General features: G+C 37.6%; 4 protein-coding genes across 5 annotated transcripts in view; 3 read left to right on the forward strand and 1 right to left on the reverse strand.

Moving 5' to 3' along the window:
• Nucleotides 1–23,700, reverse strand: part of LOC146451470 (uncharacterized) — a 236,248-nt gene that overhangs the window by 175,457 nt on the left and 37,091 nt on the right. The window lies entirely within an intron of this gene.
• LOC146451480 (uncharacterized) lies at nucleotides 7,089–10,271 on the forward strand. Its single transcript, XM_085098864.1, has 3 exons — nucleotides 7,089–7,304; nucleotides 8,605–8,754; nucleotides 10,039–10,271. The coding sequence occupies exons 1-3, from the start codon at nucleotides 7,122–7,124 to the stop codon at nucleotides 10,141–10,143; spliced, it is 438 nt and encodes a 145-aa protein (XP_084954990.1). The 5' UTR covers nucleotides 7,089–7,121; the 3' UTR covers nucleotides 10,144–10,271.
• On the forward strand, nucleotides 14,283–16,990 carry LOC146451481 (uncharacterized). Its single transcript, XM_085098761.1, has 5 exons — nucleotides 14,283–15,233; nucleotides 15,331–15,420; nucleotides 15,911–16,176; nucleotides 16,300–16,438; nucleotides 16,767–16,990. The coding sequence occupies exons 1-5, from the start codon at nucleotides 15,182–15,184 to the stop codon at nucleotides 16,988–16,990; spliced, it is 771 nt and encodes a 256-aa protein (XP_084954887.1). The 5' UTR covers nucleotides 14,283–15,181.
• LOC146451482 (uncharacterized) lies at nucleotides 17,056–18,052 on the forward strand. The gene is made up of 3 exons (XM_085098762.1): nucleotides 17,056–17,120; nucleotides 17,245–17,455; nucleotides 17,987–18,052. The coding sequence occupies exons 1-3, from the start codon at nucleotides 17,056–17,058 to the stop codon at nucleotides 18,050–18,052; spliced, it is 342 nt and encodes a 113-aa protein (XP_084954888.1).

Genomic DNA, 23,700 nt, shown 5'->3' on the forward strand with positions numbered 1-23,700 from the left:
AAGGAAAATGCAACACGAGTTTTTAGCCTTTTGGGATCCTGACCTCGAAAAAAAAAAATTCCAAAATATGAAAATCGAATTGATTTGGAACGGTGTGGACCTTCAAGCTTCGACTGCGCGGTAAACTGGGGAATTCAACTTCTTGAAACACCAATGAAATATTTAAATAGCCAGTTTTATAAGCTTTAATTTACGGCGATATAGGGCTTTTGAGGATCTGTGATATAACATAGAGGCGCTACCTATACATCCATTAAACTGGTTGAGCCCTTGAAGGTACACTGTAGCCTTAAATAAAGTCACGTTACGTTGTGAACGGTCCAACATTTTGTGTCTGAACGATTAACGGTAATTATTGCCATTGGCACTTGTTTGGCAAAAACAAAGGAGTGCAAAATAGTCAGGCTAGTTTATGCGTAGTAGTGAGTCGAATTCGTCTTCACAAGTCCAAACAAAAGCCGTTCGTTGTTTATTGTGCTTAGGGAATTGTTCCGAGACTCGGCGAAGATGAATTTCAAATCGTCACAAAATTGTCGGCGTGTCAAATTAACGACACTAGAGGAGAGGGGTTTGGGAAGTTTCGGAAGGTTTACTATTATTGTTATTGACCCTAATCAAGAAACCTGGAAATGCTAAATTATTTTATACGATTTTGGATCAGTTGATAATAGCGCGCAGCACAACGCCGCAAAACAGTGAAGCTTCTATCGATGGTTTCACTTCAGGCCAAGAGTTGTTAATTTCAAAACTAACTTGTTACTCGTAAAGAAAAGGAAAGGAAAGAAAAGGGTTCGTTTATGAAAACTCGCGCTTTGGATTGGAAAAATCGCCCGACTAGACCGTTTGATTGAAAAGGATCAATGTGGTCGTTGTCATTTAGTCCAAAAACAAAAGCATCGGTTGCTAGCGCGGCCCTTAAAGAAAAGGTGTTAGTTTAAAACTATCACGCATTCACTCGCGACGCGAGGCTTTCGCCAAATATGCAAATTTCGAACTCGTGGATTCATCGGCTATTTTTGAAAAGAAAACTCAACGAGAATATTAAAGCCAAATAATTGAAATGTTGGTTCCTTAATTCCTACATCGGTACTATTTTATGTCCTTTTAACGGAGAAATTTGTGCAAATTAAAACAGTTCAATTCTTTAGCTCAAAATTTATAAATTGTCGAACATTTTGGGAAGCGGAATGGTAATTCCCTAATTTACGAACTGCTATAGGCTTTCCAAGGATACAAGCTGATCTATTTTTACCCTTTTAATGATGTACTTGCCCTTCCTTTTTCGCTTTTTAGCTATGTCAAACTTTCATTCGACCTTTTTGTAAACGGAAACGCTTTTTGTCGTCACAATTGAATCCCAAATTCTCAGTTAGGTAATGTCTTTCCTTGCAATACGATTTATTATTTCAATCCCTGATTTACAACAATAGTGATACTTTGAAATAAATTACACTAAACTACGGACTACGGTCATACTTCTAAAAGATCTCAATATTGATACCGCCATGAGCATTCTGACAAAGTCCCTTACTTAGTGTTGTACGTGACACAAAACCTCACGGGCAGTGGATAATATTAAAGATATTTGATATTTGATATCCAGTATAGATCAGCTCGAAATCGCAATTGGGGTAAGAAATGCGGCCTTAAAGCTGGGTTTCCTATGGAAAATTTGAAGTGGAATTGGACTCGGGACTCGGGACTGGAATCGGCCGCCTTCAGTTGAAATTCAATTCTTAATGTCCGTAAAGGACAGATATAGTAAGCCCATTAAAGTGCAACACCTAATTCGGTAATATGAATCTTAGAACGTTTAAGGAGATTGGATGCAACCAACCCAACAAAAATATTTAAGCAAGTACTTGACGGCAATGCAAACTTTTTTCTTAAAAGAAATGAAATATCTGAATTACATATTTTTTACTAATATCATATATTCTTCGTTATTATACATACAGTTTTCTTAAATTAAACCCTCATAATGCCTCCCCCTTAATGCAAAGTAGAATAAAATAATAACGATTTGACTTTGTTTGACAATTTTAACTTAACGTGGGCAGTTTTCGTCGATTCTACAATCCAAACAGCCACGCAGGCTAGAGGTGGCTGACATGGCATGTTTTTAAATAAAGTGACGTTATCGAAAAGGGCTAGCATATCGTGTTTGAGCAGTCTGCTAAATTCCCACGTTATTTTATGGCCCTTCAAAAGGTAAATTTGTGTAATCTAAATTAGCATAATCTGTTTGCCTTCTTTAGCTGAAAATGTATATACCATTAACTTCCAGGGAAGGCAATGTAATCCCGGTGGACCGTTTTCCCGTTAACTCGGTCATTCGGCCGTCCGTTTGCTCGGGCTTCCGTTTGTTCGTTCGTTTGCGTTTCTGATTTGTTCAGTTGTTCCTCCGCTTTCCCAGTTCTTCTTGCTATCCATGGGCATAAACATGTTATAAAGAATAAAATTTAACCATTTAAAGGCTGTATGAAAACATTACAAAGAAGGCTCCAATTCAAAAAACAAGCGTGAAATTGACATTTGGTGCTGTTTTTTCGGTCGTGCGGTCGCATCCAATATCTATATGGACAAAAGACTGAAAACTTCAATAAAAATTTTAATAAAGATGTACACATTTAACAGCCCATTTTCACACAAATGTCAACCGTGCAATTGGTTTCTTATGCTGATCGTTCGGTTATGGGGCTGAGTTGGCTTTTGGTTGTGTGGTTTGTTCATTTTGTCTGGTATAGATGGGGTATTTGTCTGATTATTCGGTTAGTCTCTCATCGGCCTTATGTTTACTCCTCTTTCCGTCTGTCTTTCCCTTCCCATATATCCGTATGGTTCAATTATCTTCACTAGTTCTACTAGTGACACGGTTTTCTTCAAATAAATGACCTTTCTACATGGGCTTAATCTTAAAAATTTTAAAAGCTATATTAAAACATCAGAAGGTTTCCCTTCGTGTTTTAATATTAAAGCTGCAATGCTATAGAGAGAGAGTTCATCTTTCTTTACCGATCTGACACATAAAGAAAATAAAGTGACGTTATCGAAACGGTCGAGCATTTTGCATTTAAACAGTCTAAATTCCCTGGTCATTTTATGGCCCCTTAAAAGGTAAATTTGCCGTAATCTAAAACAGCTTGATCTGATCGCATTTCTTAACTGAAATTGTATATAGCACAAACTTCCAGGGAACGCAATTATAAAATTAATCCCTTGAATTTCGAGCTGCTGATATTAGCTGGCCTTTTTCGCACTCTTAATGACGTATTTGTCCCTCCGAAAGGACAGATATAGGAAGCCCTTTAAGATGTCTACGCCAAGCCTGGCTCTGTCATATGAATCTCAGAACGTTTAAAGAGATTGGATGGGAAATAGTCTGAAACGCCACATTTTCAGGGGTGTCCAACTAGAATATTAGGGAGCTTAAGCAGCGACAACAGCAATGGCAACGAAAACATCACATGAAAAAATACCTTTATTTCATTTGTGCTACTTCGCGAATATTTTAACTCCCTCGACTTCTACAGAAACGGCGAACTATCCTGGAACCAAAATGGTAGAAGTGGCCTACAAGTTAAGAAATAAAATGACAAATTCACCGTCATGGGCTCTCGCTCTCCAAAAATCTAAGAATTTTGTCATTTCACGTTGTTGTTTTGCAGAGGACAGCAAAGAAATGTACCAAAATGTAAAACGCCCGTGCAGAGCGATTATTTTTGCTCATTACACCTTTTGTTTTGTGGCGTTGTCGTTGCCTCTCTGATATTCTCGTTGAATTCACCTGAAAATGTGGCGTTTCAGATTATTTGATTCTCTCAATCTCAACCAATCAACCATGTTGGCGTAGACACTTTACTACGCTTCCTATATCTAGATCCGTCCTTTCGCGGGGCAAATACGTCATTATCAGCAGCTCAAAGAATTACATTGCCTTCCCTGGAAGTTTATGCTATAAAAATTTTCTGCTTGAGAAGGCTGTTTAAGGTTACACAAATTTACCTTTTAAAAAGCCATAAAATAACGAGGGAATTAAGACTGTTCGAACGCTTAATGCTCGCCCTTTCCGATAACGTCACTTTATTTAAATCAAACATGCCTTGTCAACCAGCTCCAGCCTGCATGGCTGTTTCAATTGCAAAATCGACGAAAACTGCCCACGTTAAGTTAAGAGGAGCAAAGAGGTCCGATTTCGAATCGATCCACACTGGATATCAAATATCAAATATCTTAAATATTATCCACTCCCCGTGGGGTTTTCCGGGAATCAACACTGTGTTGGGGACTTTGCCAGAAGACTTGTGGCGGTATCAATAGTGTGTTCTTTTAGTAGTATGACCGTAGTTCGTAGTTAAGTGTAATTTATTTCGATGTATCACCACTGTTAAAAGTCAGATAGTTATAAAAACTCCTTTAAAGGATTGAACTAGTAAATTGTGTAGTAAGTACTGTCTTGAGCTTGGATCCAAAAGGCTTTTAGGGCTTCATACAGGGACACCAGCCAATATTGGAATGGCAGATGAGTTTCGGTTGAACCTCTTTTGGAAAAGACATTCCCTGCCTGAAAATTTCGGATTCAATTGTGATGAAAAACAAAGTTTTCATTTACAACAAGGTCAGATTTGGCTTGGTTCACAAAGGAAAAAAGGGCCAATACATCATTTAAAGAATGGAAAAAATATTAGGTTGTATTTTTTTGGAATTTAAGCGTACAGCAGTTGGTAAATTTGGGGATTAGCATTCCGCCGGCTTCCTAAATTATTCAGCAATTTCCAAATTTTAAGCTAAAGATATGAACTGTTTTAAGTTACGCAAATTTCCCCGTTAAAAGGACATAAAAATGTCCCAATGTGGGAATATAGGAATCAACATTTTAATTATTTCGCTTTAATATTCTCGTTGAGTTCCCTGTTTAAAAAGCCAGCCTGACTATTTTGCACTCCTTCGTTTTCCCAAACAAATGCAAATGGCGATAATTTCCGTTAACCGTTCAAACACAAAATGCTGGACCGTTCACAACGTAACGTGACTTTATTTAAGGCTACAGTGTACCTTGGAGGGTTCAACCAGTTTAATGGATGTATAGGTAGCGCCTCTATGTTAAATCACAGATCCTCAAAAGCCCTATATCGAATTAAAGCTTATAGAACTGGCTATTTAAATATTTCATTGGTGTTTCAAGAAATTTAATTCCCGAGTTTACCGCGCAGTGGAAGCTTCAGGGTCCACACCGTTCCAAATCAATTCGATTTTCATATTTTGGAATTTTTTTTCGAGGTCAAGATCCCAAAAGGCAAAATACTCGTGTTGGATTTTCCTTAATTCGATTGCGTTCAAACACATGGAAATGGCATGATCAGCATCTGGCCAAATTGAATGAAGTTGACCAAACCTTTTGGGAGTTTTAACTCTTGAAAGTGTCCTTTTCAAGCGAAGATTAAAGATTCAGAAAACAGCAATACGTTGTCAATCAAAGTGAAGTTTCATTTCAGTTGAAAATCGCTTATATCCCAATTTCTCGGCAAATATTCACCCTTTTATAAATTTTTGTTCTGTTTCTAAGATCTTACTGGAGAGTTTATTTCTATGAATAACAATGAAATCTAAAAATTACCTCCCTGAACATAAACGGTAAAGTAACTTTAAATGAAACGAAACGTGTCATGTCAACCACACACTTCACAATTTGCCCTTTAATTTCAGACTCAGCTGCAAGCATATATACAACTTTTCAAATTTGCAATTGCAAATTATGTTTCCATTGCAGAATTGACGAAAACTGCCCACGTTCAATTAATGGTTGTCCAATGGTTGTCCAATTTGTGATATAGTCATCTTAACTTTAAAATGCCGAGTGCTAAAATTCATATCCTTAGAAACCACTGAATCAGAAACGATCCATTCGGCAAATAAACTTTGTAATGTCGCCTCGTAATATAATATACTCAGGTATCTTAACGGACGCAATAACTGACTTGTTAAACATACAAATCTCGTAATTGGTTAGTTTGCTCTATGATATTTTTGATAAGCGCTAGCTCTTTCTAAAACCCATTGCGTTGTTCATGTTTTTACTTTCCAGTCATCCTGCCAGCCTAGGTTGAACCTGTTAGGGACTAAAAACCCGCGTCATCTGGTAGACCCAGTATCACATAGATTTATCTTTCAATTTCTAACTTTTTTCTCGTACGGTTTCAAAGTTATTCTGCTAAAATAAAGTTAAGATACCTACCCCACTAAAAAAGTAAGGGAAAATACTTTTTTAGCGATAATAATTTGATTCCTCAGTTACCAATGGCACATTTTTTAAAGAGACAAGGACATGTTTAGACTTAAGCAGTCAAAAAAATAAAAACATAAAACAAGAATTTTCTTAGTTAACAGGTTTGAATTGAATGGGAGCATGGTAAAAGTTTATGAGAGGCAATGTAATTCTTTATTGATATGAATTAAGTTAGTATGGTCTAAGCTTCCTCCGTGTTGTAAACTGGAACTCTTTCAGGGTATTTTTTTTCGCAGATTGCAGTAGAACTCACCTGCTCACAACACTCGAAAAACAATATTGGATTTTTTAATTCCAACAAAGTCACAAACTCACAAAGCAAACTAAAATTTAACGTTTGTCAAGTAAAAGGAATATCTCACAATTTAATCGTTATATATATTTGCGAAGTAAACGAAATCTCATTGACGCTATTAACATGATAAACCAGAAAAAAATAAAAAAAGTAGTTGATTTGTAAGGAGGATTACCTTTTTATAACGTGATAGATTTTTCAGTATAATTCTGTCTTTACATGCAGTTTAAAAATGTTCAATCTCATTTTATCTATTTGCCGTCTTATAGTAAAACGAGTTTCTTTGACGCTTTTAGACGTTAGCAGGTTCTAAAAAAGCTGTTCAAACAGTCTCTAAACTTCAAATATACTTTTCTTGAGCTGTTTGCCTTGAAATTTTCCCATAATCAGGTGTATTGGACATGTTATCCAACGATCGAGGGCCATCTGCTTCACGAATTTCTATAAAAGAGCAGCAAGAGTTTGGCGTTTGAAAGCTGATTCACTCGTGGTGGATATAGTTACGTCTTGTTTCATAGCTCGGCTTGCTGACAAGAAAACATGAGATTGATATTTGCATTAGCCTTCGTCCTTCTGGCGACCATGGTGTACGCAAAGCCTTTGTTTGAAGAAATGAGTGACGGTGAGAACAAAGACGGAGATGTTCAGCTAAACGATCCTGCTGAGCTCGAGAATGATGACGACAGCATCGACGAAAATGTTCATGATGCGCGTGCAAGAAGAGTACGTACCATTTTCATGTTTTTGTTTTTTGTTTTTTTTCTTTCTCTCTCTTATAAAAGAACGATTAGGTCGGTAATTCGGTTATTTTTCTTTAACGAAGTTCCTACCAGGCCACCTTTAAGATTCAACCCAAAAGGGAACAACCTGTGATTAAACCAAATACTAGCTTTGAGACCGTCCGTCAGCTTGCTTTCATCTGGGATGATAACGTAACTGAATAGCAATGATAAGAATTCCTGGTTTACAAACGACATTGATTGAAAGGCTGGCATTAGGAAAAAAAAGGGAGCTTCTGATAGCCAATTTTCGACCTGCTATGTACACAAATACAGATTAATAGACTGTTACATATATAGTGAAGTTAGTAGAAACTTGAAATAGTAGGTTTGAACGGGTATTTCACTGGAACCCGTTATTGATGACGGTTTGGATCCAGTTCAAGCTTCACTTTTTTGTAAGTTGTTCTCTTTGCAACTTTTAAGTTAACAACTTTTAACAGACATGTAATTTATAAACACATTTCACTAGCAGTTCGTATTTGCTACATGTACAAGAGAACATCCACTTGGCTGGAAGAAACTTGACAACTTTAAAGAAGATTAAAGAATGCCGCAATTGTTCTATAAGTCACTCCACTGTTTGGCATCTGACTATCTTTGTTCCAAATTTACTAACCTTAGCTTTGTCTCCAGTTACTTTCTAAGAGTTATTAGTGGTAAACTTGCTACCCCAGTCACCTTGACCGTTACCCTGCTCGAATTTCACGAAGGAAAGATTCAGTTTCGCTGGGACAATTCTTTGGAGAAAACTTCCCGTCAAGTCTCACATTTTACCATTCATAGAGCAGTTTTAGACATGATTTTAATCTTTAGGTATAGAAATAGCCGTTTTACGATAGAAAAAAGAAAAGTAGTTCAGTTTACTCTAAATAAAGAACTGATGAGTTGACCGTGTATAAACAAGGTAATTTATTCGTTCGTTCGTTTGTTTGTTCTTTCGTTCATTAATTTATTCGTCCTCTATTGCTTTCTGTAATAACTCATTTTACCTAGTATAATTATTTTAATTACTGTACATATTCTAATCTGCATACATTCCCTTCCAGTTTTTCTTGTTTATTAGTCCGTTAACATTTTCTTTCTTTAACTGTGCTACATGACTGTCGAAGCGAGGCACTGAAATACCTCGTAAGTTTATCACGAGTAATCCATATCTATTTACCCATGTACCTACAACAAAGCCTTTTTTCTACCCGTATAAACTCAATTACAATTTTACTTCTTTTCTGTTTTTCATTTAGGGTTGCAAAAGGAGGTTTGCATTCTGTGTGGCAAGGGGCAAGAGCAAAAGAGGGTGCCTCAAAAGTTTGATTAGATGTCGCCGTGGCCGTGAGCTCGAGAATGATGACGACAGCATCGACGAAAATGTTTATGATGCGCGTGCAAGAAGAGTACGTACCAATTTTTGTTTTTTTTTTTTTGTTCTCTCTCTCTCTCTCTCTCTCTCTCTCTTATAAAAGAACGATTAGGTCGTTAATTTGGTTATTTTCCTTTAACGAAGTTCCTACCAGGCCACCATTAAGATTCGACCCAAAAGGGAATAACCTTTGATTGAACCAAATACTAGCTTTGAGACCGTCCGTCAGTTTGCTTTCATCTGGGATGATAACGTACTGAATAGCAATGATAATAATTTCTGGTTTACAAACGACATTGATTGAAAGGCTGGCATTAGGAAAAAAAGGGGGTTCTGATAGCCAATATTCGACCTGCTATGTACACAAGTACAGATTAATAGACTGTTACATATATAGTGAAGTTAGTAGAACCTTGGAATAGTAGGTTTGAACGGGTATTTCACTGGAACCCGTTATTGATGACGGTTTGGATCCAGTTCAAGCTTCACCTTTTTGTAAGTTGTTCTCTTTGCAACTTGTAAGTTAACAACTTTTACCACTGTTATGGAATTCATAAAGACATTTCACTAGCAGTTCGTATTTGCGACAAGAGATAATCCACTTGGCTGGAAGAAACTTGACAACTCCAAAGAAGATTAAAGAATGCCGCAATGGTTCTATAAGTCACTCCACTGTTTGGCATCTGACTATCTTTGTTCCAAATTTACTAATCTTAGCTTTGTCTCGAGTTACTTTCTAAGAGATATTAGTGGTAAACTTGCTACCCCAGCCACCTTGCCGGTTACCCTGCTCGAATTTCATGAAGGAAAGATTCAGTTTCGCTGGGACAGTTCTTTGGAGAGAACTTCCTGTCAAATGTCACATTTCACCGTTCATATAGCAGTTTTAGACATAATTTCAATCTTAAGGTATAGAAATAGCTGTTTTACGATAGAAAAAAGAAAAGTAGTTCAATTTAGTCTAAATAAAGAAGTGATGAGTTGACTGTGAATAAATAAGGTAATTTATTCGTTCGCTCATTCATTCGTTCGTCCTCTATTGGTTTCTGTATTTATTCATTTTACTTAGTATAATTATTTTAATTACTGTACAACTTCTAATCCGCATACATTCCCTAGCAGTTTTTCTTGTTTGTTACTCTGTTAACATTTTCTTTTCTTTTATCGTGCTAAATGATTGTCGTAGCCAGGCACTGAAAAACCGCGTTAGTTTATCACGAGGTATCCATATTCATTTACCCATGTACCTACAACAAAGCCTTTTTTCTACCCGTACAGACTCAATTACGATTTTACTTCTGTTCTGTTTTTCATTTAGGGATGCAAAAGGAGGTTGGCACTATGTTTGGCAACGAGCGTGACCAAAGTAAGGTGCGCCCTAAAGTTCCGTAGATGTCGCAAGGGCCTTGAGCTGGAGATCTAAAATGGTTTTTTAGTCCTGTTGCAAGAAATATCAGCGTGTTCTTCTAGAAAATTATTAGACTGTCGAGCTGACGCTGTGTTACGCCTTAGATTGATAACTGATAAATAAATCTGCCTAATACAACTGAATACTGTTGAGTTATTTTTGAGAGTTAAACCTGCTATTCGGGTCATGGTGATACATACAGGCGGAGCGCTAGCGAAATTAAACCCAGCTTCTGCAGCATGAGGCAGTTATACTAGGAACTTGATGATATCGTCGTTAAATAGATTCTAAAAGTTATATCTCACCTCAACTCACCTCACCCCTTACCCCCATTCCCACCTCACCACCCTCCCGAGGGGTGCTTGTCCATCGTACGGTTACCTCCAGCATTTGGTCACCTAATTACACACCTGGCCGCGGTTGTTCATAGATCGTACAATTTTATCCAGTGGATAAAGCGCTTTCCATCGTATAAAATGTATATTAAATTAGAGGACAATCTATTCGCTGGATGGTGACTTATGCACTGGACATATAAAGTTATCCACACTCTTTGAACAACCGAGGCTTGGAAGAAGAGATACTAATTAACTGGAGTAAATTCCTTGTCTGAAAAAACAACACGTGAATTCCGAAGGCAACGAAGGCAATTTGACTGGAGTAGGTTTGACCATGAAGAGATTAAGTTTAAATCGATGGTGAAAAAATAATCCGTAATAATTAATTTCCTGTTCTTGTGCGGCGACTTTCCCGGTTCCAATGTTGGATTGCCAGGGAGAAAATTCGTGACAAATCCCAGTTGAAAACCAATAGGCCATTTCCGAGTATGAACCTCATTATGAAAGCGATGCTAACTGCAAACGCTTTTTATATGGGAATGCTTGCCAGTTTTTTTTCATCCGGGATGACATCTAACATCGATGATGAATTCGTGGTTTACAGGGAAATTTAAGATGAGAAAGCTTCCAAAAGTAGAACTGATCAGGATGTTCGTTGTGTTGTTGGGATAACGTAACACTTGAGATACAACTGAACCTCGCCGGTGTTCTATCTCTTATTTTTCACTGTTAATCGGAAAAAGAAACTCATTCTTTCTCAGAAAAATGGCGAGTCTATAACCTTGGCTGATTTATGTTTAATAATTGCCGACAAGAGCCCGACGAAACTACTCGAACCAAATGGAACGTTTTATTAATCGAACATAATCGAACGATTGGGTTCGATTAAGTTCGGTAATCGAAGACAATCGAACTCTCACAAAAAAAAAAAAGGAAATTGGGGGCAATCGGACCCAATCGAACTTTGATTGAGTTCGATTAGGTTCGATGGTCGAAGATGGTATACATTCAATTAAAAATGGGCGTTATAAAGGAAAATTGCTCGTGTTTTGTTACTGATGTGGCGGCTTCTTAGTTTACCTCACGTTATCTTGTACCGTTCCAAGAACAGATTGTTCCGATCAAATGTTGTGTTGTAAAAAAAACACTCAGTGGAATAATGAACAACAACAAAACCTTATACAGATGAATCAGCTTTGTTTTAGCTCATTAATTGCATACAGAAACTGAATACAAGCAAAACAACCAAGCGAGAGCCATACTTACAAGTTATTGTGCTACATTTCGACGATCGCAGTACAAACCTAGAAATCCGTACGCTCACGTGGCGAGAAGAAATAAGCCTACACATTCTTAGTCAGCGGTAACTATTTCATGTAGCGAATACGAAATGAAACTTGCATAGTGACAGCATTTTGCTGTTCCAATCTTTCCAAGATGGCGGACAACAAGATCGTTGTCGAGATGGCAACTTTTATGACCATGTTACAACGTGTTGACTGCCCAGCCTCTTCCCTCTTCTGAAAAATCTTTCCAACCCAAAATCTATTTTTTTTCTTTGCCTTCTCCGTCTAATTAGCACAAGGACAAAAAATAACAAGCTTTGACCATGAATCGGCGTTTCATTGCCGTCATGTTGAACAAATCTGATGCTAATGGGAGAGCGACGCGTGATTAACTTAACCGATTTCTTTATCCAACTGCTCAGGACGAACCGTCTTAGGGTTTTTTCCCAAGACCATTTTCATCACACCAGTTCTCAAAAACCATCACCCAGTTAATTGTGCTCTTTCGCGTATTTGGGTTTTCTGTAGCGGCCTTTAATGCCGTAACCTAATTAAAAATAGCAGAGAGAAGAACTTGAAAAAATGTGAAACTTGAACTGGATTCGAACCATCATCAATGATGGGGTTCCGGTGAAATGCCTGTTCAAACTTACTATTTTAAGGTACTATTAGTAATATTTGCCGGTAGAATGCCAACGAGAGTAAAAACTGTCACAGTTGTGTGCCGTACAAAACATTTTTTAAACCGAATCACTGTTAATAAAGCATTGCAAAACTCTCATGCTATTCTTTGTTGTTTAGAATGTCTATAAGAACTAAACTTCTGAGGTGGATTAGTGGTCAAACATCTGCGGCCCTTGCATCTAACCTGTTTGAGTTTATACAACCTATGTCACTGCATGAGATTATAAAGGAAAATACAGAGAGATGTAAAGAATCGACCATAAGAGAACACAGAAAAAATCTGAGCCCCAGATGGGATTCGTACCCACGACCCTCCGTGTTCTAGATCGGATGCTCTAACCTCTGAGCTACTAAGGACTCGTTGTCGAGTAAGGGTCATTTTTGTGGGTTGGAGTTAAGCCTTAATGTGTTGCAAATATAAAGCTGGTATCTCACCATACCTTACTTATTGCCACCTCACCTGGCACTTCTGCAAGGCAAGTGATAGGAGAAAGCTTGAACGCAAACAAGAAAGAGGACTCAGGGCAGTTTTTAAGGACAAACATTCTAGGTATGAGAAAGTACTGGCAAAAGCAGACATACCATCGTTATACAACAGACGATTGCAGGACATTGCCATCTTCATGTATAAGATTAAGCATGAATTACTGCCACAGAGACTTTGTAATCTTTTCCAATTAGACAGTGGTTCGTATTACTTAAGGAAGCGAGAATTTGTTCAACCTCGATTCTCTTCGGTGACATATGGAAAACACTTACTTCGTTACCTAGGGCCTAAACTGTGGAATGATCTCACTCCTAGAATAAGATATTAACCCTCTCTGAAGCAATTCAAAAGAGTCATACGTAATCAGGACCTTACTGCCCTAGCAGCAAATGTCAGTAACTGTCGAGGCTGCAACCTATGCCGAGAATGACTAGGGTTTACATGATTTTTTGCGATTGATATATGAAATTTTATTAATATGGTTTATGATATGTAAATTTTAATTCATTTTTTAGAATTTTCTAGAATTTAGTTAGGTGTCCACTATTAGTAGAGGGGACTTCTCCCTTCTGCTACATTTCTTGACACGTTAATAAAGTTATTATTATTATTATTATTATTATTATTATTATTATTATTATTATTATTGTGATGGACTGCGTGATCGCGTGATGCGGTTTGTAAGTCCAACCCACAAAAATGACCCTTGCTCGCCAACAAGTCCTCAGTAGCTCAGAGGTTAGAGCATCCGATCTAGAACACGGAGGGTCGTGGCTTCGAATCCCATCTGGGGCTCAGATTTTTTCTGTGTCCTCTTATGGTCGATTCTTTACATCTCCCTGCATTTTCCTTTATGAGTTTATACAAAAACCAAAATATACAGCTTTAATGTGTACAAGAATAGCTGTCAACCTAAAAATAACAGAATTTTACAATAAAAATGAGCTTTTCAATCCAATTTATTGAATCAATGAACCACAGGTACGGTATTTAAAAGAAAATAGAAGAGTGGCACAAAGCTAAGTTGCAATTGACTTGAAATATTTCTCCTGTATTCAAACATCTCCAATGTGCATCTCCCTCAAACAGAATTTAAAAATCAACAAAACAAAAAACACTCAATTTGACTAGAAAACAATGAAATCTAAAATATTGTGTAAATCCCTGCAAAAAAGGATTTGTTTTGGTCCGCAGTGTACCAGTTTGGAATGATATCTTTATTGTGTATATTATATTACCGACCACATGAATTCACATAACGACACTGGCCTACTATATTACGTATTAACTTAAAATATTCACCCTTCACCGAGACTTTATTTCATTGATTTGTTTCATTATTGTTTTAAGCCTTCGACTGAATAACAATGGTTGCCAAGACTAAATAATTACTTATTCATAAAACCATTCAGTCGTAAAATCATTTACAATTGCCGCGCATTTTAAAACCGAGTGTACCAGCTGGTTCATTTAAACAGCCGACCAGATCGCGCAATGAATACAAACATGGAAAACGTCAGTGATCGGGAGCTCTTTTCAGAGCTCTTTGACAACCCGATCAATCCGTTACTTTTTCACATGGTACCTCCATTTGCAGACGAAAATGACCCGATGTACTATCTTCAGCTGAACGGGGAGGTAGCGTACAAATGACGAGAAGTCTACTGGCAGCCACGAACAGTATTTCAATTACTCCAACGGAGCATCTTGCCTCTTGGGTACCAACTCATAGCATCTGCTGAAGAGCGAGTTGGGAGAGCAATCGGCACAAGCATAAGGCGATTTTGGATGAAAATTCAAACCACCAAGAACGGAAAAAAGAGAAAACGCTTGAAAGCAGAGACTTGGTTGAAACTGGCCATAAAACCAGAGGAGGTCGAGCGAACTCCGAACGATGTTTTAGCGGATGGCAGGAATGTGGAAGAGGAAGCGGCTAGTTTGTACGAGGAGATGAAAGAAAAACTTCAACACAGTGGCAAAGACTTCACCGATGTCGGCATTAGACAGAAATACAGACATTTGAAGGAAATAAAGTAAGTAGACGTTTAATCTTAAAACCAATATAAACAGTAACCAAGTAATTAATTCCGTTACCAAGGACAGCTCTAAAATGCTTATGACACGTAAATGCAGTGCTTCAAGGGACTTAGTTTTTATATCTCAATGCTTACACTGTATTCTTTTTTTTGTCCGGAAGAAATAAAGCTCAAGACGCACTGTGGTTTGGGGAAACATATGGCCTAATCCCCCAGTCATTAATGCTCCAAGACAGAAATGGAATGGCCCATGAGATAAACTTGACTCAAACAGGTAAACTAACTTTTCCATTTAGTATTATGCATACAAACAACTAGAAAATGATTCAGCAAATCCAGGTTTAACTGTTTTATCTTCTCTCACTTGATAGATGGTGCTGAAAAAGAAAATACTCTTGCCAGTGAAGGAAGCTCAGAATGCCATAGGGACGAGCAAGAACATCAGGCAGAAAGTTCTAAAGGTGAGTCAACCGGATAGCAACAGGGCAATGGCAGACAGGGTGCAAAGAAAGTCAGCTTTACAGTGGCTAGCATGTACTAGCCCGAAAGTCATTTTAACTAGCCTGAAAAAAAAATGTCAACTGGTAATTAAATGATGGAGTAAAGGATTAAGGTGAAACAATCAGGAAGAAGTTCCAAAAAACTTGCAATAACTTGTTTTTCCTGAACACGATATAACACATCTAACTGACTAGTTAACCTCTTAAGAAAATTTCAAAATTCTCTAGTCCTGGGCTAGAGGACATGACTTTCTTTGCATGCTGGCAGAACCTCCAAATTTTTAAATTTCTTAATAAACAGGAACAATCAATAACAATCATTGATACTGACTTTGATATCAGTTTAATCAGTCATCATAAATTGTACATGTCTTCATTTTTACTATTTATCCCTTGTGATGAACATCATCCTTGATAGTACATTGATGGCTGCCATTTTGTTTAACCACAGCAAGGAAGGCTCAATCTTTTCACACCCTTCCAGAAGAAGAGAAAAACAAAGTGAAGTCCATCCTGTATATCATGGATAAATTTTCAGTGTCGATACAAGCGTATCATGAATTGTCGCAACAACAGCCAACACTACCAAGATCATATCTGATTGAGGCCTGCCAGCAGTCCCTTGATGATAAATGGGATGTAACAAGGACACCTGGAGAGTGCCCAGGAGCAGAACTCCCATTCAAGGCTCTATTGGAAAAGGAATTAAGAAAATATGTAAGTACAAAGGACAATTTGCTAGGTATACATTATCTTAAACACACTATTAGCTAGCACTTTTAACTTTAGTTTTGAATAATCCCTGATATATATTTTTTAAATTTTGTCTCATAATTACAGCTTACTAACACACATGATGAAGAAACAACGGTAAAGGTCAAGATATCAGGGGATGGGGCCAGGATGTCACACTCGAGTTCGCTGTTTGTCTGTTCATTTTCACTGCTTGAGGAAGGCCAGCATATGCTGTCCAGTTCAGGTATCCTCAACAAATATAATAATATTATAGATATTGCGATGTGTACTCTATGGAGTATTGACATTTGGTGACTTTGCAAAAGAAAATGGTTCTCAAAAACAACATGATGCTTTTGAAAGACATCATTTAGAATAGTTCAAACATGTTTCGGATGAGCATCAATGATCCATTGTCAGTGTTACAATAAATATCAATCGATTAAATTATTGTTTTCTTTTAAGCACCTTTCACTTCGTAAAATACTGCCTAAAGTATTTATTTTAACTGACCAAATCAGTATCACTTATGATTATTTGAGATGTCATCCTCATTTTTTTTTTTAATTAAGGGAACCACACCATTGCTGTAGTCAAGGGACCTGAAGACCATGGCACATTATCAGATGGTCTCAAGAATGTGATTGATGCTGTAAACACCCTCATAGATGATGGCTACATGATCATTGATGGAAGAAGAGTAAACTTACATTTCCATTTGGGAGGGGATTACAAGGTATGTAATCCTAGTTATTGCTATGACAAATTCATTACAACCAGAAGTGGTCCCCCTTAGTTAAGCATTTTTTAAATAAAACATGCATGTATTTTGTTTCTTTCAAACAGTTCCTGTTACTTGCAATGGGCATGAAAGGGGCAACGTCAAACAATTCCTGCATTTGGTGCTTGATCCACAAAAAAGACAAGTAGGTGTGTCAAAGAACAAGTTCCATGTGAAAACGTTTAGAAAGTATACTTAACATATATAATATATGAACAAATTATTAACTATTCTGTGGAGATTTTAAATAGCCATTATTGTCTTTACAGGTGTAAGATGTCCGTGGATTATTTGCACTACAACTCTCAAGGAATGAAAAGACAATTTGGACCAAACTGGCACAAAGATCCAGGATGTGGACACCAACCCCTGTTTAAAATCCCCCTTGAAGATATCGTCATTGATGAACTGCACCTAATGCTCCGAGTAACTGACCGGCTGGAGAAAGGCATAATATTTGAGGTCATTGACTGGGATGAGGTATGTATAAAGTACCATATTATGGCAGATTCATGCTACCATAACGTGTCCTGAAAACAACCATATAAAAATTTGTTATCATTAAAACATTAGTATCAGAAATATCACGTTCTTGTAGTTGGACTGGCTGACCTGAATATATCATATCAACTGTTTTTGGATCTCGACTGTATAAACAGATTTCACAAACAGACGTTACTTTACCATCATAATAAAATTGCCGATACGCTCTTCTTTTTTTTGCAACTATGACATTTGGTTAACTGATTTATTCTTTTTATAATACCTTTATATGGCTTTTTACCTTTTTGAGTTGATTTTATGACTGACTTTATATGTTTTTCGGCTTTGGTTGAAAATTCTATGATATAAATATTTTCCATTTCTTTATACTATTAAATATTAATATCTCTTTAAGCCATTTCGGAAAAAAGTTTGTATATCCGTATAGATCGTTTTTACGTGACGTCACGCATTGGCCAGCCGCCATATTGGTGTACCACTTTTGATTGCGTAATGCGGCATTGGTAGGTCACAACTGCAATTTCCACCAGTAAAAATGGATTTAAACAAAAGCGAATCAAGCTCCGAGGATAATTCGAAGGTTGCCTATTCTTTTCCGATTTCTGAAAATGCAAAGAAGCTGGATTTGCCGGTCAGAGATCGATAATTGCAGAAAATATCCACAATCGGAATCGATCCAGTGAAAGCACTTTCAGCCTGACTGTTTACCTCCGGTTGAATCCACAGATATCCTGTGCTATCTCGTTTTGGAGACAAGCTTCTACACTCATTATTTGACATCTGCTGCTACTTTTTTTTAATCCACAGTGCATTCTTTTCCGAATTCAGCGATAGTTTAATCTTTTCCTTTTTGACGTTGCGCGCAGTGTAATTTAACGCAAATTGCGCTCCGCGTTCACAAGCTGTTGCATTCATTTGCCTCTATCTCTCTTATTATTTGTGCTATGGTGCTACTTATTTTTAATGGATAGTGTATTCTAATCCAAATTCAACGAAAGTTTAAGCTTTTTTATACGATTTATAGTTTTTGAGTTTTCACTTAGCGCGCACAAGTCATTGACAATTTCCGGTGTGTAATTTAACGAAAATTGGGTTACGCGTTCACAAGCGGTTGCATTCATTTGCCTCTATCTCTCTCATTATTTGTTCTATGCTGTTCATTTTACTTTTAATGGACATTGCATTCTTTTTCAAATTCAGCGAAAGTTTAAGCTTCTTCATACAATATATAGTTTTTGAGTTTTAACTCAGCGCGCACAAGAATTGAATTTTTCCGGTGTGTAATTTAACGAAAATTAGGTTACGCGTTCACAAGCGAAACTTTCTTGTGTTCCAAATGTAATGGTGGAACCCAGTCAATATTAAATTTATGCCAGCTTTAAGCCGCTCTTCCTGAAACGAAGAGCAAACACGATCGTGCTCTAAGATCTCTTCGGTGAGGTCGTCACGACTTATCGCTGAAATCCAGTGCGATCATCTCTCCTCTGACAATTCTTGAGCTTTTTCACCTTGATTTGTAACGATGGAAGGCACCCTTGCAAAGTATATCCCTTTATCTCGTCCACTTTTCCTGCTACAGCCAACAATCAGACACAAACAGGCTGACAAAACCATGTCCTTCGCAAGCGCCGCTACTAGTTTGTTTACAATTTTGGTACACCAATATGGCGGCGTAGCAACGGTAGTCAAGGATTTCGTCACATGAGTGAAAGCGATCCATACAGCTTGGTTTCACTTTCTCGAAAATGATGAAATACAACAGGGGCTTTCCCGCTGACTGATCTGAAATATGCTCTATTGTGTTCAAGGTCATGAGACAATCGTATGATTTTTTAGTCAATCATAATTGACGATCTTTTGGTAAACAGGCCTGTTTGAAGCTATTTAAAGTATGGCAAACACAAGTGGATATTCCTTACAGCTTGCAAAGCAAAACGTACATCACGAAAGGAAGCATAGCCATTTTTTGTCCGCTCGCAACACAAGTTGCCCGAACTCGCGTAGTGGGACGATGACCCGGCTCTGAGTGCAAGCGGAATTGGGTTATAGGCAGCCGTTGAGAATTTAAACGCGTTATAAGACTTTGTATGGGAAATAAACTTCTGTCGATTCTGAAGCTTAAATAACGCTAAATTTAGCTTTTATTCAAAAAAATGAATGAAACCGAATCACCTCCGGTGTATTCTTGCGCGTTTGGGGATTATTTTACCGTTTCGGGCATTCTTTGAAATCACTGTCATTCCCTTTATAGGACGGTGCTCGCAAGGGACTAGAATCTTAAACTCTGCTATCAACTATCGTAGGCTTATGTCAACGTACACGACATCTTCATGCCTCTACTCAAACCTGCCCGTCTAACTTCAAATGATAGATGTCTTTCGCTTTCGCTTTTTCACTAAATATACTTGACATGTTAAAACGTAACGGCCGCGCCACAAAAGTATATGAATGACCTTTGTAACAGCAACGATCTGACCGCAAAAATGTAACGTAAACAACGAGTTCCTTGTATCAGTTTACGAGTCACGCAATGTTCTGTGACATTTTTTTTCCCTCTTAGCTTCAAATAAAAGCTGTGTAAAACCGGAGAAGATAACTAGACCTAGAGGGGTCAAATAACTGTTAAGCCCGAAGATCTCTGAGACAATTTGGAGAGATTTGCAAGCAATCGATCACGTCCTATGACGCACTACCGGACTCTTGACAGGTTGCTGTCGCGTGGTTCAAACTAATCTTCTTGTCTTTCAATTTAAATTATCCTAAGCGCCAAGTTGGTTTAATCTCCGTTTTGGTGTTGATTTTATTCGAAAAAGCTGAAAGGCATGGACCCTTCATGTTGTTTGGTGGAAAAGGTGCTGAGCTAAAGTATTGCCTCGATGAGACAGGAGACAATTAACATTTGGGGCGGCATTTATCATGGCTACTGGCAAAGTGCTGTTATACTCAGCTCACGCTGGCGTTTTACGCCGTGCTCAAGGTAATTATAAAGTTTCTTTTCATTGTATCAACTTATTTTACCTTGTAAAGCTAGCGCTTGTAAATCGCACTTGATGTACCTAGACCACCTAAACGATAAAGAACATGATTTCCCGCGTTAACCGCGTTTACCGAGGCAGTTATTCCCATTCAAATCGGGCGCGTCAATGAAGATTTTACATTTCCTGCTTCTGACATGGTTGTGATATTTCTAGGCCATCTTTCCTAAGCTGCAACAAACCTTTTCGATGAACCCTCGTCATGAATTCATTTTGTTTCAAGTAAAACATATGCATATATCATAGGCGTCCGTGTCCTAATTGCATGACCAAACATTTGTAAATGTGTTGTCATATGCAAGACACGAAAGCCCACTTCATAAACATAGTCACTTTGTTTTTCCTCTGCACAGAAGATTTAGCGCCTTAGATTTACATATTTTTATTGATAAATTGATGAGAGTGTTATCATTTTTAGGAAATGGGATGCTAGCAGGCTTGAAGCTGAAGAGGACCAGCATCTTCATCGGGCAAACAGGAGGAACGAACAAAAGTGAAGTTGTTGAAAATCTGATAGAGAAAGCTCGTTTGTCCGAAGGCTCCCAGTAACAGGCTGTCTTTCTGTTTTCATTGACATGCAATATGTTACTGTGAAGTAAAATAATCCTAGAGCAAGTGTTGAGAGGACCCGAAATTCGAGTATATCATACCGAGAGTCTAAGTAATCGTTTTTTCCTCGAATAGGTGTTGGGAGGGTAAGGGTCTGCAATTCAGAAAACATTTTATTTTATTAGATAGAGGTGATCTCTTTCCCTCCTATAAGTGAACCCATAAGTTTGATTATGTTTGATTAATAAAACGTTTGATTTAGTTCGAGTAGTTTCGCCGGGCTCTTGTCGGCAATTATTAAACGTGAATCAACCAAGGTTATAGACTCGCCATTTTCCTGAGAAAGAATGAGTTTCTTTTTCCGATTAACAGCTGAAAAATAAGAGATAGAACCCCAGCGAGGTTCAGTTGTATCTCAAGTGTTGTCCCAATAACACAACCAACACTCTGATCAGTTCTCCTTTGGAAGCTTTCTCATCTTAAATTTCCCTGTAAACCACAAATTCATCATCGATGTTAGTTGTGTTATCCTGGATGAAAGAAAACGGGCAGGCATTTCTATATGAAAAACTTTTGCACTTAGCCTCGCTTTCATAATGAGGCTCACACGGAAACTCGGAAATGGCCTGTTGGTTTTTAACTAGGATTTATCATAAATTTTCTCCCTGGCAATCCAACATTGGAACCGGGAAAGTCGCCGCACAGGAACGGGTAATAAATTATTACGGATCTTTATTACACCATCGATATAAACTGAATCACTTCATGGTCAAACCTACTTCAGTCAAATTGCCTTCGTTGCTTTCGGAATTGACGTGTTGTTTTTTCAGACAAGGAATTTACTCCAGTTAATTAGTATCTCTTCTTCCAAGCCTCGGTTGTTCAAAGAGTGTGGATAACTTTATATGTCCAGTGCATAAGTCACCATCCAGCGAATAGATTGTCCTCCAATTTAATGTACATTTTATACGATAGAAAGCGCTTTATCCACTGGATAAAATTATACGATCTATGAACAACCGAGGCCAGGTGTGTAATTGGGTGACCAAATGGTAGAGGTCAACATACAATGGACAAGCACCCCTCGGGAGGGTGGTAAGGTGGGAATAGGGGTAAGAGGTGAGGTGAGGTTGAGGTGAGATATAACTTTTAGTATCTATTTAACGACGATATCATCAAGTTCCTAGCATAACTTCCTCATGCTAACAGCATTTAGTTGTATTAAGCAGATTTAATTTATCAGGTATCAATCTAAGGCGTAACACAACGTCAGCTTGACAGTCGAATAATTTTCACGCAGATAACGCAGATATTTCTTGCAACAGGACTACAAGACCATTTCAGATCTCCAGCTCACGCCCACGGCGACATCTACGGAACTTTATGAAGCACCTTACTTTGGTCACGCTCGTTGCCAAACAGAGGGCCAACCTCCTTTTGCATCCAGTCTAAATGAAAAACAGAAAAGAAGTAAAATTGTAATTGAGTCCGTACGTGTAAAAAAAAGGCTTTGTTGTAGGTACATATGTAAATGAATATGGATAACTCGTGGTAAACTAACGCGGTATTTCAGTGTCTGGCTTGGGCAATCATTTAGCACGGTAAAAAAAAGAAAATGTTAACAGACTAATAAACAGAAAAGACTGCTAGGGAATGTATGCGGATTAGAATATGTACAGTAACCAAAATAATTATACTAGGTAAAATGAATTATTACAGAAACCAATAGAGGACCAATGAATGAATGAATGAAAGGAGGAACGAACGAACGAATAAATTACCTTATTTATACACGGTCAACTTATCAGTTCTTTATTTAGACTAAATTGAAATACTTTTCTTTTTTCTATCGGAAAACAGCTATTTTTATACCTAAAGATTAAAATTATGTCTGAAACTGCTATAATTGAATGGCGAAATGTGAGACTTCACGGGAAGTTTTCTCCAAAGAATTGTCCCAGCGAAACTGAACCTTTCCTTCATGAATTCGAGCAGGGTAACGGGCAAGAAAGCTGGGGTAGCAAGTTTACCACTAATATCTCTTAGAACGTAACTGAAGACATAGCTACGGTTAGTAAATTTGAAACAAAGATAGTCAGATGCCAAACAGTGGCGTGACTTATAGAACCATTGCGGCATTATTTAATCTTCTTATGAGTTGTCAAGTTTGTTCCAGCCAAGTGGATTATCTTTTGTAGCAAATACGAACTGCTAGTGAAATGTGTTTATAAATTCCATGTCAGTGTTAAAAGTTGTTAACTTAAAAGTTGAAAAGAGAACAACTTACAAAAAAGTGAAGCCTGAACTAGATTCGAACCATCATCAATGACAGGTTCCAGTGAAATACCCGTTCAAAACTATTATATCAAGGTTCTACTAACTTCACTATATATGTAACACTCTATTAATCTGTACTTGTGTACATAGCAGGTCTAATATTGGCTATCAGAAACTGCCTTTTTTTTCCTAATGCCAGCCTTACAATCAATGTCGTTTGTAAAGAAGGAATTCTTATCATTGCTATTCAGTTACGTTATCATCCCAGATTTAAGCAAATTGACGGACGGTCTCAAAGCTAGTATTTGGTTCAATCAAAGGTTATTCCCTTCTGGGTCGAATCTTAATAATGGCCTGGTA

This window comes from Pavona decussata, unplaced genomic scaffold, assembly GCF_977016875.1.
Source record: "Pavona decussata unplaced genomic scaffold, jaPavDecu1.1 SCAFFOLD_386, whole genome shotgun sequence".
Lineage (NCBI taxonomy): Eukaryota > Metazoa > Cnidaria > Anthozoa > Scleractinia > Agariciidae > Pavona > Pavona decussata.

Bases quoted from the DNA above. Each gene is read 5' to 3' on its own strand.
- LOC146451481 (XM_085098761.1), top strand. From the start codon at position 15,182: ATGCTCCAAGACAGAAATGGAATGGCCCATGAGATAAACTTGACTCAA. The intron at 15,234-15,330 runs GTAAACTAACTT...CTCACTTGATAG, and splicing joins GATAAACTTGACTCAAACAG to ATGGTGCTGAAAAAGAAAAT. The intron at 15,421-15,910 runs GTGAGTCAACCG...GTTTAACCACAG, and splicing joins TCAGGCAGAAAGTTCTAAAG to CAAGGAAGGCTCAATCTTTT.
- LOC146451482 (XM_085098762.1), top strand. From the start codon at position 17,056: ATGGGCATGAAAGGGGCAACGTCAAACAATTCCTGCATTTGGTGCTTG. The intron at 17,121-17,244 runs GTAGGTGTGTCA...TTGTCTTTACAG, and splicing joins TTGATCCACAAAAAAGACAA to GTGTAAGATGTCCGTGGATT. The intron at 17,456-17,986 runs GTATGTATAAAG...CGGCATTGGTAG, and splicing joins AGGTCATTGACTGGGATGAG to GTCACAACTGCAATTTCCAC.
- LOC146451480 (XM_085098864.1), top strand. From the start codon at position 7,122: ATGAGATTGATATTTGCATTAGCCTTCGTCCTTCTGGCGACCATGGTG. The intron at 7,305-8,604 runs GTACGTACCATT...TTTTTCATTTAG, and splicing joins ATGATGCGCGTGCAAGAAGA to GGTTGCAAAAGGAGGTTTGC. The intron at 8,755-10,038 runs GTACGTACCAAT...TTTTTCATTTAG, and splicing joins ATGATGCGCGTGCAAGAAGA to GGATGCAAAAGGAGGTTGGC.